The 14,101-nt window shown below is 48.0% G+C and overlaps 1 protein-coding gene across 5 annotated transcripts in view; it reads right to left on the reverse strand.

Moving 5' to 3' along the window:
- The window catches only part of KIAA0586 (KIAA0586 ortholog), a 152,607-nt gene that overhangs the window by 101,060 nt on the left and 37,446 nt on the right, over positions 1-14,101 (reverse strand). For all 5 annotated transcript variants that reach the window (XM_061612453.1, XM_061612449.1, XM_061612451.1 and 2 more), the window contains 2 exons: positions 6,562-6,697; positions 5,035-5,076 (listed from right to left, as the gene is read on the reverse strand). In XM_061612453.1, coding sequence (XP_061468437.1) covers positions 5,035-5,076; positions 6,562-6,697 — 178 coding nt within the window. The remainder of the gene's footprint in view (positions 1-5,034; positions 5,077-6,561; positions 6,698-14,101) is intronic.

Raw genomic sequence — 14,101 nt, forward strand, 5'->3', positions numbered from 1 at the left:
TCACGAGTTTGTGAGAAGCTAAGGATGGGGCTCCAACCAACACGACACGAGCCTTTTCTGACCTTATCTTTTTTAATACCCTGGAGAGCAGCAGAGTTGGAGGGAATGCATAGTGTAGTACGGCCGGCCAGGTCGCCGTTAGAGCATCCTGTTGCTCGGCCCCACGGCTGAGGTAGTGGGAGAAGAAACGGCGCGTCTGGTGGTTCGACTTGGATGCAAACAGGTCTACCTTGAAGTTGCCAAACTTGGTCTGAACATAAGAACATAAGAAGAGCCTGCTGGATCAGGCCAGTGGCCCATCTAGTCCAGTATCCTGTTCTCACAGTGGCCAACCAGGTGCCTGGGGGAAGCCCGCAAGCAGGACCCGAGTGCAAGAGAGAGAAAGACTGCTCTGTTGAGGGACCATTCCCCGGGAAACAACTGCTGTCTCAGCCAATCTGCCGTCAAATACAGGTGGCCCTGGATGTACTCTGACTTGATTGATTTCACATGGTACTGTGCCCACGATAGCATTGCCACTGCTTCCACATGCAGGCTTCTTGACCGGGTCCCTCCTTGTTTGTTTGAATGAGCCCGAGTTGTGGTATTGTCTGTGCGAATCAAGACATCCGGAAATTTGAGCATGCTCGCAAAATGACGCATGGCCAGATGTGCCGCCCTGAGCTCCAACCAGTTGATGCTCTTCTGTGATTCTTTTGGGGACCAACAGCCCTGGATGAACCGCCCCTGGCAATGAGCCCCCCAGCCTGATAGACTTGCATCGGTGTTGATAACAGACCATGGAGGTTCCTGTAGAGAAACTCCCTTCCTTAGGTTGTGTAAATCCATCCACCATAGAAGAGAGTGTTTTGTCTGTTGGGAGAGAAGGACATAACAGTGAGAACATAGCGCAATGTCTTTCTGGAAGCAGAGAAGCATCCACTGAAACAGCCGTGAGTGCAGTTGAGCCCAGGGAGTAATGCCTATAGCCAAAGCCATCATGCAGAGTAGCTTCACAAGTGTCATGAGATTGGCTGAACGGGTCTGAGCCACCGTACATGCTAATGCTGTGATCTTTTGAATTCGTTCCGAAGAAAGGGAAATAGATTGCTCTACTGTGTCGAAATGCACTCCCAGATGCACCAGAGTCTGTGATGGGATGAGATGACTTTTCTGAGAATTGATCAAGGATCTGTGATCCTTCAGATGAGCTAACTAGAGTGATCTGGACAACTTCTTGAGCTCGTGGAAGAGAGCTGGCCCGAATTAAAAGATCGTCCAAATAAGGATATATGTGTAGGCCCTGGATTTGAAGGCTGGCTATCAGAGTCACCATCACCTTGGTGAAGACTCGTGGGGCAGAGGCTAGACCAAAGGGTAGGGCCTTGAATTGGAAGTGACTGCCGTCATAATAAAAGCGTAGCAGGCATCTGTGTGTTGGCCAAATAGGAATGTGCAGGTAAGCATCTTTCAGGTCCACTGATGCTAGAAAGTCATGGGGCTGAAGTGCCTCTTTTATGGAGGTTAGAGTCTCCATCCAGAATTTTCGAGTGGCCACAAATCGATTCAGAAATTTGAGGTCGAGTACCGTGCGACAGGATCCGTCCTTCTTCCTGACCAGAAACAAGATAAAGCCCTGGGAAAGACTCTCCAAAAGGAAGCTCCTCTATGGCCGAAATGTCCAACAGGTGGTGAATTTCGTTGGAAACTGCCTGTTGTTTTACCAAGGACTTGGAAATGGGAGAAGGAAGAAACCTGGTGAGTGGATACTCTCTCAATTCTATTTTGTACCCCTGAATGACTACTCTTAAAACCCACTTGTCCTGGGTAGTTTGTTGCCACCGGTGGGAGAATTGGCCTAGCCTGCCCCCCACTGTCAATACATTGTCTGAGTCAGAAGCGCTGTTGGTACTGGCGCCACTGGCGGATCTGATTTGAAGGTCCCTTGTAGGAAGAGGCTGCTGGCTTCTCTGTTGGAATGGTTGTCTGTTCCAGAAGGGATGGCCTGACCGAAATTCACGACTCCAGCCCCCAGATCTAGTCCCACGAAAGGACTGGTAGGACTGGGATGATTGAAAGGGGCACCTGAAGGAACGCCGATCCTCCGTCTTCTGAGACGGCATTTCTTTTTGTCTCTAGACTCTATTAAGACATCTTGTAATGCCGTGTCCCCAAATAATTTGGAGCCCAGAAAGGGCACTGATGCCAGATTAGCTCTTGAGGGAGCATCTACATCCCAATGATTAAGCCAAAGGTGTCTGCGAGCAACAACTGCATCCGCTATAGTTCTAGAAGAGAATTGGGAAGCATCCATAGTTGCATCCGCTATAAAAGTAAGTGATCTAGAAACTTTTAATAGAGATTTCCTCATCCTGGCCTAGAGACATGTCGTCTAGGAGGTCCTCTACCCATAGGAGTGCTGCTCTAGCAAACAGAGGCCGAAACTGACGCCCTTAGAGATAGGGCTGCCGCCTCATGAGTCTTTTTTAGGGCTATCTCCATCTTACGTTCATTGGGATCTCTCAGCTGAGCATCCCCATCCCGAGGAAGAAAAGCCCTGGACAGCAAAGCAGAAACTGGCCCGTCCACTGCCAGGATTTGTAGCTGTTCCATGACCTCAGGATGTAGGATATAAAATCTGTTAGCGCAGTTAGTACTCTTCTTACACAGAAGTGGAGAATCCCACTCTAACTTCATTACTGACTTAAAAGTAGCAGGAAAGGGAATGCATCTGGTGGACAATCTAGGAACAGGCAGGACCAAAGCACTTTTAGATGTTGGCTCCTGCTGTTGTTGCTGCTGTGTCATGTTCAGGTCTAAAGTAGTCAACACCTTGTTAAATAAAGGAGGGAAATGGGCCTCCAGAAAAAGTCTAGCTGAACCAAAGTTCTCCAGTTCAGAACCATCACTCCATTCCCCATCCCCTTCATCCAATACATCTTCTCCCCCATCATCAGGGTGGATTTCATTGACTATAAGTTCCCTCCGTCTATACTGCCCTATAGCAGCAGAACGGGGTGCAGCAGACTGGGTTATATCCATGTCCTGTTGCTCTAATTGTCTCCTATGGGAAGGACGCTCAATCATATTCCCTTGCTGGGAAAGAGACCTACTGCTTCCCCGCCCCCCTTCCGAGGGCAAATCCACTAGGATGGCCTCTCTAAGCTGACGCAGTACAGCGGGGGAGAAGAGGTCAGACAGCAATTGTTGCTGCATTATAGGGTAAGGCTCTTGCAAGGGCTCCCAAGCCGGGGCTTGGGAAGTTGCCTCACAATGGGCTGACCTGGTGATGCCTTCGTCCTCTGAAGACAGCAATTCCAGTTGTCTAGACGTTTTAGGATGGAGGCGGGGAGGATCGGGAGAATGGGGGGGGGTGTCGCAGGGGGACATTGCTGTCGCACCCGCAACATGGCCTGAACACCTCCCTCAGCAGTAGCCGCCGCCGAAATATCAAGAAGGGCAGAAGTGCTCCGCTCCGTCATAACTGGTGCTAAGTCAGAAGCGCTCTCCAAAATGGCGGCCGCTGTCGTCTTTTGGCCTTCCAAAATGGCGGACGCCTCCTCCTCATCGTGCCTCAGCACCATCTCCTCCCATAGCCCTGCTGGGGGAATGAGACCATCCCCGGAACGACTTACCCCGCTGCCTAGCAGAGTCAGGAGCAATGCTGGTGCGCTGAGCAAGCATATTCCTGAAGAAGAACCCTCCATCGGGTCATCACCGCCAGTAAGCAGCCGTTGCTGAAAAGTGGCGGGAAAGCGCAGCGAACGGGAACTGACCGCAGCCGTAGCCGAGAATTGCCCACTTTTTTAAAGATGCTTCTTTTTGGCAATATAACTCTTTGTATTATCCCTGCTCCTCCTCTCCCCTGACTTCGCTCTCTGTTTTCTCCATAGCTCACAGGGAGACAGAGCAGGGAACAGGTGAAACTGACAAAGAAATACTCAGTAAGAGGGGGAGGTGAAACTGACAGAAAATTGAGTGGCTCTGAAGATAAATGAAATACAAGGTAGGACATATACAGAAGGTAAGGAGAATCACTGAAAGAAATGATTAAGTAGATAGGAAATAAAATATTGCTAAGAAAGGAGAGAATCCAAGGGGATGTGCTCCGGGCTGAGACAGAAAACTAAAACTGAGCCTCAGCGGCAAGGGAGGAGCAAATATTCGCTGAAGCATTTCCTGTCTCTGGGCTGTAGGAGGAGCTATATTACCCACTTGGAGATCTCTGTCATCCATCAGAGAAGCGCTCCCTCAAACCCCCCCCCAGCTTTTGAGCCCTTCTTGAGAATCTTAATTCTCACTGTACAGAGAGCAAGTACACATGTATCTTCACAGTGGGGAGGCAACTTCATAAGGCCACATTGCTGCCACCCTCCACAAGAAACTAAGAAACGGGGGCATTACATTGTCGGTATTCTTATTGCTGCTGCATCCACCCTGTTGCTGTACGGTGACTGGCTAGCTTGACACTGGCACATTTAGCCAGATGGAGCCACAAACCAGAACGGAGTGACAGCCAGCAATGAACAGTTGGCAGACACAAGAGGAAGAGCTGCAATTCTACCCATAGACAGCTCACCTCTGCTTTGGAGTATTTCAGCTGTTTCATGTTCTTTTCAAAACCTTTTTTTTAACCTTACTCCATTTCAGGAATAATCAAGACATGCTGCTGATGCTACAGTTTAGTGAGGTCATTGTCTGCGTGTCCTACAGTGGATTGTTTAGAGGGGTCTTTTGCCAAGCTGGTACTCTCCAGATGTTTTGCACTACAATTCCCATCAGCCCTATATGCGTGGGCTGGATGGGGCTGATGGAAATTGTAGTCCAAAACATCTGGAGGACACCACGTCAGGGAAGAGTAGACTGGAGAATTAGTCATGCTTGCTGGGGCTGATGGGAGCTGTAGTTCAGCAACATCTAAAGGACCAAAGGTTCCCTACACCTGGATTAGCGGTATTTGGTTTTTTTAGGGCATTTAATTTATTACTCAGAGACACTCTCTCCAGTGTCTTGGAACCAAGGCAATTGATAATTTTTAAAAAAGTGATACGGAACCTTCATAAAACTATTCATGTCCAATTTCCACTCCTTTGCATCCTGTAAGGCAGAAAAAAAATCTATTACACTCAAGGCAAAAGTTCTCCATACAGATATAAATTTTGCTAGAATCATGTGGCAGCTTTAAGACTATAACAAATTTATTGTGACATACGCTTCCATGGATTCAAGCCCACTTTGTCAGAAGTGGACATGCATGAAGTAGGCTCGAGCCCACAAAAGCTTACACCATAATCAATTTGTTAGTCTTTAAAGGTGCCACAAGACTCTGGTTGTTTTTGTTGCAAGAGACTAACATGGCTACTCATATGGGAAAAAGGATGCGAGAAATCTCTATACAGCTGTAGTTATTTATTTATTATTTAAAATATTTCTATGCCGCCCTTTTACCCCACAGTGGGGCACTCAGAGCAGCTCACAACACAATTGCACACAGCAAATAAAAACACAGTAAAACATTAAAATAGATTAAAAAAACACACCAAATACAGTTAACAATTCAAGGGGAGTGATATTAAAATCTATTATGTTGACAAACTTTGTAAAGTCCCAATTCATAAAATGAATTTAGCATGCTAGATACTTGGCTCAGCAACATTACATGCAAGAAGGACTTTGGAATTGTTGATCACAAGCTAAGTATGAGCTAACACTGCGATGTGGCTGCAAAAATGGCAAATGCTATTTTAGGCTGCATTAACAGAAGTATAGTTTCCAAATTGTGTGAAATACTAGTTCCCCTCTGTTTGGCACTGGATAGGCCTCATCTTGAGTACTGCGTCCAGTAGGGGATTGTAATATACACTTGTGTATTCCCACCAAAGATTGTGGGTAATCTAACAATCACCTCTTTGGTTCTTTTATATTCTGACTCAAGGGTGAGCTCTTAAGTTATTCATCATGCTAGAAAGCCTAATCTTAACATGTGCTGGGAGAAATAAAATGTTTCATCTTGATTCCTTCAAGACTAGAGTTGCCTTCCACCCTATCCAACGTCAACTTGATTGTTTTCTTAGCTAGAATAGTAAAACAATTGCATATTCTATGCAGATCAAGTATTTCATCATATGCCATGCCTCCACAATCCAGGAGAGCAGAAGCAAAAACTGCAAGCAGGGAGGGAGCACAATCTGGTCATTCTGCTCTTTTCCTCCCTCACAACAATTCTCTGTGGCTTATATGCCCCATGTTTGCTCCAGGGAGCTTCCTAGAACGAGCAGGGAGTTGAAGCCCAAATCCAACCCAGTATATGCAATGAGACTTCTGCTTTTCTTCAGAAAGACAGCCCCGCTCCCCCAAGTCATGTAGACTGCATTGAAGCCAACCATGCTTCAGGAGTTTTAAGGACCTCACTGGATTGATGATGTACTCTGCTTACAGCTGAAGAGAGTCTGAAAGCTGGATTTCCAGGCTGCAACATTTTCATTCACAACATCCATCTCTGCATGCCCAGATTTCAGGCTTCTGTATTTTCGCTTCTCCTGCTGTTAACTATTTCAGCGACATGGCCATGTTTTGGTTTACCTGCAGGATGCCATGCATTTCCCTCTTCAGTTGTCCAAGGTCATGTAGCACATCGTCCGCTTTCTTAACAGTTCTCTCAACTGGATTGGGATCTTTAAATGCAGGAAAGGGCTCTGTCTGCAGAATATTTGATCTGCTACAAAGAATCATTTCAAAATTCCAGTTACTCCCTCATGAGATTACAATTATATTTCTTCTTATGAGACTGTCTGGATTGCAGGGCAGTGCTGAGTCACGGTTAACTGAACTAGCAGTTGATCTGCAGCATTTGTTAAAAATCCTTGAAAATCTGGGGAAAACCCACCAGAATTGTGTGGGTTTACGATTGAAACTGCACAACTCTGAAGCAGGACCAATATTTCCACTAAAACAAAAATGTACAGAAGTGTACAAAAACCTGTGAATGGCCACTATAGCTGCCACATGTTGGCTGAACTGACCAATCACCTCCTTGCCCCACTGTTTTCTCCTCCTGCTGCCTCTTTCCATTCTGACTGGCACAAAAAATGTGGTTTGATACAGGAAAATTCATTGTTTTGCCCCAATCCACTGCTTTGCTGTTTTTAAAACAGTTTAGCCCAATTTCAGAATTTCACACTTTTCTCTAACACTTTAAAAAGAAAAAGTAAAATAAAAAATAGAAAGTCATTAAAGGAAAATTCCTGTTTGTTGGATGGTTACTGAGAACAAATGCTTACCCCAGGCTTTTCCTATACAGCACTGAATAACTGACTAAGAAACAGACACAGCATCAATCCTTCTGATAGTGAGCTTGAGTGGTGAGTCCCACCAGATGAGACATTTGGTCTTACCGTGAAATCGGTCTTCTCTGTGCATGTCAAAGATGATATCAGGTGGGCAACCACCTAGTGGTTGAAGGCAAAAGAGTACTGCTGACGTTTTACTGTAGGTCCGTTCCCAGTCTGCGCCTGCTCCGTCCGCAGTTTTTTAATAACAAGCCCACAGAAAGAAATGAAATAATACCACAAAAAGACAAGACAACAGTACTCATACACTCTCTGCTCAAGGTCTAACAGCGCTTGGACAGGCAGCCCAGCCGTCATAGGGAGCGGCCCTGATATCATCTTTGACATGCACAGAGAAGACCGATTTCACGGTAAGGCCAAATGTCTCTTCTCCTGTGCATGGAAAGATGATATCAGGTGGGACATACCAAAGCTGACCCATGTAGGGTGGGAATAGTGCTGGGCTATGGGTACTAGTGATCTGAGAGGACATGCTGTAGCACCCTCCTACCAAAGGCTGCCTCGGCTGAAGCATAGGAGTCTATTTTATAATGTTTAATTAAGGTATTGGGAGTGGCCCATGCGGCTGCCCTACATATCTCCCCCAGAGAGGCATTATGGGAAAAGGCTGCTGATGTGGCCGCCGCCCTAGTAGAATGAGCTACCAACCCGGCGGGCCGGGATAATCTTAGAGAGGCATATGCCAAGGAAATGCATGCCTTGATCCACCTGGCTAGTGTAGATGTGGTGACTTTATTCCCCATGGATTTTGGGTGAAAGGAGACAAACAAATTATCTGTTTTCCGAAATGATTTAGTCTTGGAAATATAAACTTTAAGGGCTCTTCTCACATCAAGAGAGTGCCAGGCTTTTTCTAAAGGATGGACAGGATTTGGACAGAAGGATGGTAAGACAAGCTGCTGCTGACAATGGAAGGCTGACAACACTTTGGGACGAAAGGAAGGGACAGTACGGAGGACTACTCTATCCTTATGGAATACACAAAAATTTTTATGGACAGACAGGGCATTCAATTCAGACACTCGACGGGCCGAAGTAATGGCCACGAGAAACAAGACCTTAAAGGAAAGAAGACGGAGAGAAACTTGACTCAGGGGTTCGAACGGAGGTTTTTGAAGGGCTGACAAAACCGTATGCAGATCCCAAGTTGGGTAGCGATGCACCGTAGGAGGTGCAGTTATCGTTGCTCCCCTGAGGAAACGCTTGATGAAGGGGTGAGATCCGATTGGCTTATCCGGGGATCTGGAGAGTGTTGCCGATAAGGCTGAAACTTGGCGCCTCAGGGTGTTTGGTCTGAGACCCAAAGATACGCCATCTTGCAGGAAGGACAAGATTTCTTTTACTCCCGCCTTTCGAGGAAGAACCCCTTGTTTCTGCGACCAGGATGAGAAGGCCTTCCAAGTGCTTTCATAAATTCTGAGCATGGATGGGCGTCTAGAAGCCATCATGGTTTCTACTACTTGCGGAGAGATGCCTCTTTTCAAGAGTCTCTTCCGTTCAAGTTCCAGACATGAAGTGCCCACCACTCTGGGTCTGGGTGCTGGAGCTGTCCCTGAGAGAGCAGGTCCGTTCGCACTGGAATCTTCCATGGTGGTTCCACCGACAGGTCGAGAAGGTCTGGAAACCAAGGTCTCCTTGGCCACCATGGAGCCACCAATAGAAGTGCTGTCCTTTCGGCACGAAGTTTTTTGAGTACCCTGGAAATCACTGGAATTGGAGGGAATGCATATAGTCTGCCCGGAGGCCACTGGGAAGTCAAGGCATTTATCCCTTCCGCGCCTGGTGACGCGTATCGGGAGAAGAACCTCAGCACCTGCCGATTGGCACTGGTGGCGAAGAGGTCTACTTAAATGTGGCCAAAACGTTCCACTATTTGACGAAAGGACTGTGGGTGAAGTCTCCATTCTCCTTGAATCAGCTTCTCCCGACTGAGCCAGTCCGCTTGGCTGTTGTCCTCCCCCTTGAGGTATTCTGCTGCTATCGATATGATATTGGGCTCCACCCACTGGAAGAGGAGAAAGGCCTCCTTCTGAAGAATGAGGGAACATGTGCCTCCCTGACGGTTTAAATACGATTTGGCCGACACGTTGTCTGTTCTGACAAGCACTGCCCCTAACCGTCTGGTGTTCGCAAAGTGCCTGAGGGCCAGACGAACTGCGCGTAGTTCGAGTAGGTTGATCGGCAATGCGGATTCCTGAGCCGACCACGTGCCTTGAATCATCTGCCCGTCGCAGATGGCTCCCCATCCGGATAAGGTGGCATCGGACGTTATCAGGGTGTGGAGTGGATCATGGAAAGGGACGCCTCGCGTCAGGTTGAGCTCTTGGGTCCACCAGAACAGCGACTGACGAACCTGTGGCGACAGAGCGACCATGCGGTGGTGCCTGGATGCTATGTCGTTCTGGAATGGCAGCAGCGCCCACTGAAGAGTGCGGGAATGATGACGTGCCCATGGTGTCGTTTGGAACGTGGATACCATCAAACCGAGAAGTGCTGCCAACTCCATCAGGTCTGTAGAGGTGGAGGATAGGACATGCAACACCACTTTGCGGATCTTGCTGATCCTGTCTGAAGATAGCGTAATGAGGCCATTTTGAGAGTCTATAGTCGCTCCCAAATGTGTGATGCGTCTGGACGGAAAGAGATGACTCTTGGCTTCGTTGATCAGGAAACCATGATCCTTTAGACAGGTCAGGGTGACATGGAGGTCCTCCCATGCCTTGTGTAACAATGGTGAGCGGATCAGAAAATCGTCCAGATAAGGAAAAATATGAATCCCCTGTGTCCTGAGGTGTGCCACCAGGGTAACCACTATCTTGGTGAATGTCCTGGGAGCGGATGACAGGCCAAAGGGCATGGCCCTGAACTGATAATGGTCTTGTCCCACCGCGAAGCGCAGATACCTTCTGTGAGGGGGGAAAATTGGAATGTGCAGGTAGGCTTCCTTCAGGTCAATAGATGAGAGGAAGTCCCCTAGCCTCAGCGCTTCTTTGATGGAAAGTAAGGTCTCCATCCGAAATTTGCGGTACTTTATGAAGCAATTTAGAGTCTTGAGGTCTAATACTGGCCTGGATGAACCGTCTTTTTTGTCGATGGTGAAGAACAGAGAGTAGTTTCCCAGGAACCTCTCCCCTGGAGGTACTGCCTCGATAGCTGCCATGCGTAGGAGATGGGAAACTGATCTCAAAACTTTGCCCCTTTTGTGTGGATTTGCTGACAGAGGGGATGGAAGGAATCTCGCCGGGGGGGTGGAGGAAAACTCCAGGCGAAGGCCGTATCGAAGAGTGCGGAGGACCCAGCAATCGGAGGATAGGTCCTCCCATCGGTGAGCAAAGCGTTGGAGACGGCCTCCCACCGGCGAGGTGGAGGCGTCAGAACTGATTTCTGTTTCCACGTGCCTGGGATGCAAGGCCGGATCGACCTGGGAGGTGTTGCTGGGAGTTAAGTTGGTTGCGCTGTCTGTTCCAGAAGGGACGGCTGGAGCGGGCATCCTTCTGTCTTCCAAAGGGACGTGAGCCCCGAAAGGACTGCGACAAGTGATATGGATGGAATGAGCGGCGAAAGGTCCTTCCATCCTCCCTTTTTTTGGTGGATGGCATGGACTTTTTCTTTTCCTTGGTTTCTAATATGTTGGCAAGGGCAGTGTCCCCAAATAATTTGCCACCCACGTAGGGTTCCGAGGCAAGATTCGAACGAGCTGCAGGGTCTGCATCCCAATGTCGAAGCCAAAGGGTCCTTCGCGTGAAGATCCCTGCAGTGAGAGACCTAGCTGCAAACTGCATGGCGTCCATTGACGCATCTGCTATGAAGGTAACTGCCCGAGAGACCTTCAGCAGAGATTTGCGTATCCGGGCTGCATCCTGCTGTGGGCCATCTAGCAGGTCTTCCAACCACAGTAGGGAGGCTCGAGCAAACACAGAAGAGGCTGCTGCTGCCCTGATTGAAAGCGCACTAGCCTCGTGCACTCTACTAAGTCCCTGGTCCATCTTGCGCTCAGTAGGATCCTTAAGGTGAGCGTCTGAGTCTTTAGGATTCAATGATGGGTTCAATAGATTGACTATAGGCGCGTCTATGAGCGGGACTTTCAACTGATCCATGATCGGTTGTTCCAGTGTATAATATTTGTTGGCTACCGAAACTGATTTTTTGAATTGCAAGGGAATGTCAAATTCTGATTTGAGCACCTTGGGGAGAAGAGAAGGAAGCTTCAATACTCTAGACCTAGGCTTTGGATCTGGACATACTGCTGAGACTCTCGAGGAGGGTGGAGTAGGAGGATCCTCTGTAGAGGTGAGGGTAAGAGCCTCCATCGCTTTGCATAGCAGAGGAAGGAAATGAGCCTCTTGAAATATTCTAGTAGATAAAATCTCCTCAGATTCTGATTCCCCACTCCATTCCTCTTCATCCAACACAATCAAGTCATTTTCTGTGTCTATAAGCTCCTGTTCTGGGAGCTGAAGGTGTCTGCCCTGCGATGCAGCATAGGGGTCTGGGGATGTGCGGCCCGGGGAAGGGCGTGTGTTCGCCCTCGGGTGCCTTGAGGGTCGTGAGCCTGATGCAGTTTGAGAAGACAAATCTCTAGTCAGATCCATTAAAAGGGCATCCTTAAACTGTTCTTTTAATTGCTGAATTGAATGTGCTGAAAGCTGCAGCTGAATAGGGCGAGCTTGAGTGTGAGATGGATAAAGCCTGTGCCCACCAGCATCATGAATTTGTTGGACAGGGATTGGCTCCTCCAAAAACCCTGTGAAGGCCTCGGGCGAGGAGTTGTTAGAAAAAATAGCGTCTAAGGAAGGGTGAGACTGGCCACCTTCCCCATAAGACAGGGGTTCCAGGTCCCTCTGGTCCCTTGAGTGGTGGTAGGAATCTTGACCTTCTCTACAGGTTCCCTTATGTGGAACAGGAATCCTGCCTTCTGCAGCCACCCTGCCCGCCAAAACCTGAGCCTCAGCCACATCGTGCCTGACGGTAGAGGGGCGGGCCACCACTGTTTCAGAATGATCCCCCGAAGAATGAGCCTGCTCTGATCCCAGGATGGGACTGAGTTCTGGCACTGCGCCTGTCGCTGGTTTGCGGGGAAGCACTTTCGACCCCTTTGAGAGGTGCTTTGTTTTGTGTGTGGCTTTCCCCATAGCGGGCACACACTGCGGGACTTACGGGGTTAATGAAAATATGAATGGAAGGCTCCCGCTGGTAATGATTGACAACGCTGTCTAATAAGCGGCTAGGTAAAGCAGAAAGATTAGAAGCTGTTGCCGCCGACCTGCTATGGCGTCTGTGCATCTGCCCCTCCCCGCTATGAAGCAGGGAAAACGAAGCCGCTTGAAAGGGAGCGCGAAAATCCGAGGCGTGGGCCTGAGTTCCGAGCTCCGGTGAAATTCGCCTCTAAGGCTAATGCTGCCGACGCTATGAGTTGCTGACTAGGAGGAACGGTAGCAAATTCGGCTGGGGAGGGAGCCTGAAGAGGCCAACGGCCCCAGGAGCCATGGGGAGGGGCTGAATGCTCCTCGCCACCGAGAAAAATCCGGAGGAAAGACACAAGGAGCTTTTTTGTTTTTAAACTTTAAACAGCAGGGGAAGACAAAACATATACTGAGGGCAAGAAACAGCAGAAACCAACAGGTAAGACTTAAAAGACAAACAATACAAGCCTGAACCGACGGAGACAGAGAGGAATCAACCAGATTCGGTGAAGGCAAAAGAGAAAACTGCGGACGCAGCAGGCGCAGACTGGGAACGGACCTACAGTAAAATGTCAGCAGTACTCTTTTGCCTTCAACCACTAGGTGGAGCTAGTTACCCACCTGATATCATCTTTCCATGCACAGGAGAATGTAGCCAAAACAGGACCATGTATCAGCATGCTTGGGGGAACCCCAAGATTTGCAGAAGTATGAACAACCTTTTAAAAAGCACCAAAGGTGGCACCCTCCCTCTGTCCAAACAGCCTAATACCATCCTCCTTAGCCACGGATTGTTGGAAAAGAAAACTGAAACTTGGAAAATGGGAGAAGAGGGAGAGAGGACTGGAATGGCTGGAATCCTGGAAGGAGCACTCATTTAATGAAGGAGGATATGCTGCAACATTTTGTTGCAGGTCCAGCTTGTTTGATTCCAATTCAGCAGACAAGACTAAATAGTCTATAAGTGGCAAACAAAATGCAAGGGTTGGTTTGCACAGTTAAGCTCAATCAGAGTATGCAAGTGTACTTTTGAACCTTATGCCGGCACAAAAAACTCTGAAAGAAAACAGCTTCTTCCATGAACCCATGTCTCAAGCAAGTACAGCATTCTGCTAGAAAGTAAGGGAGCAATGACATACAAATCGCCAATAAAGAAAATACCTTAACTGTCTAATATTTCCATTATTTGAATTGAGATTACCCGATCACTACGTTCAACATCAAAGGCCCTCCTCTGAGCTCCGACTCACAAAGAGGCTCGGAGGGTTGTAACGAGATCTAGGGCCTTTTCAGTGGTGGCCCCCGAACTATGGAATAGTCTGTTCGACGAGGTGCGCCTGGCGCCTACACTTCTATCCTTTCGGCGCCAGGTTAAAACCTTTTTATTTTCCCAGGCATTTTAACATATTTTATTGTTGTTAATATATACCAGGCTGTTAAATACTTAAATGTATGTTTTTAGTGTTTTATTGTCATTTTATTGTATTTTTTGCCTTGTATTCACTTTATGCTGTACACCGCCCTGAGAGCCTCAGGCTTTGGGCGGTATAAAAATCGAATAAAATAAATAAATAAAATAAATTAGGATAT

This window comes from Rhineura floridana, chromosome 2 (assembly GCF_030035675.1).
Source record: "Rhineura floridana isolate rRhiFlo1 chromosome 2, rRhiFlo1.hap2, whole genome shotgun sequence".
In the NCBI taxonomy this organism is placed as follows: Eukaryota; Metazoa; Chordata; class Lepidosauria; order Squamata; family Rhineuridae; genus Rhineura; species Rhineura floridana.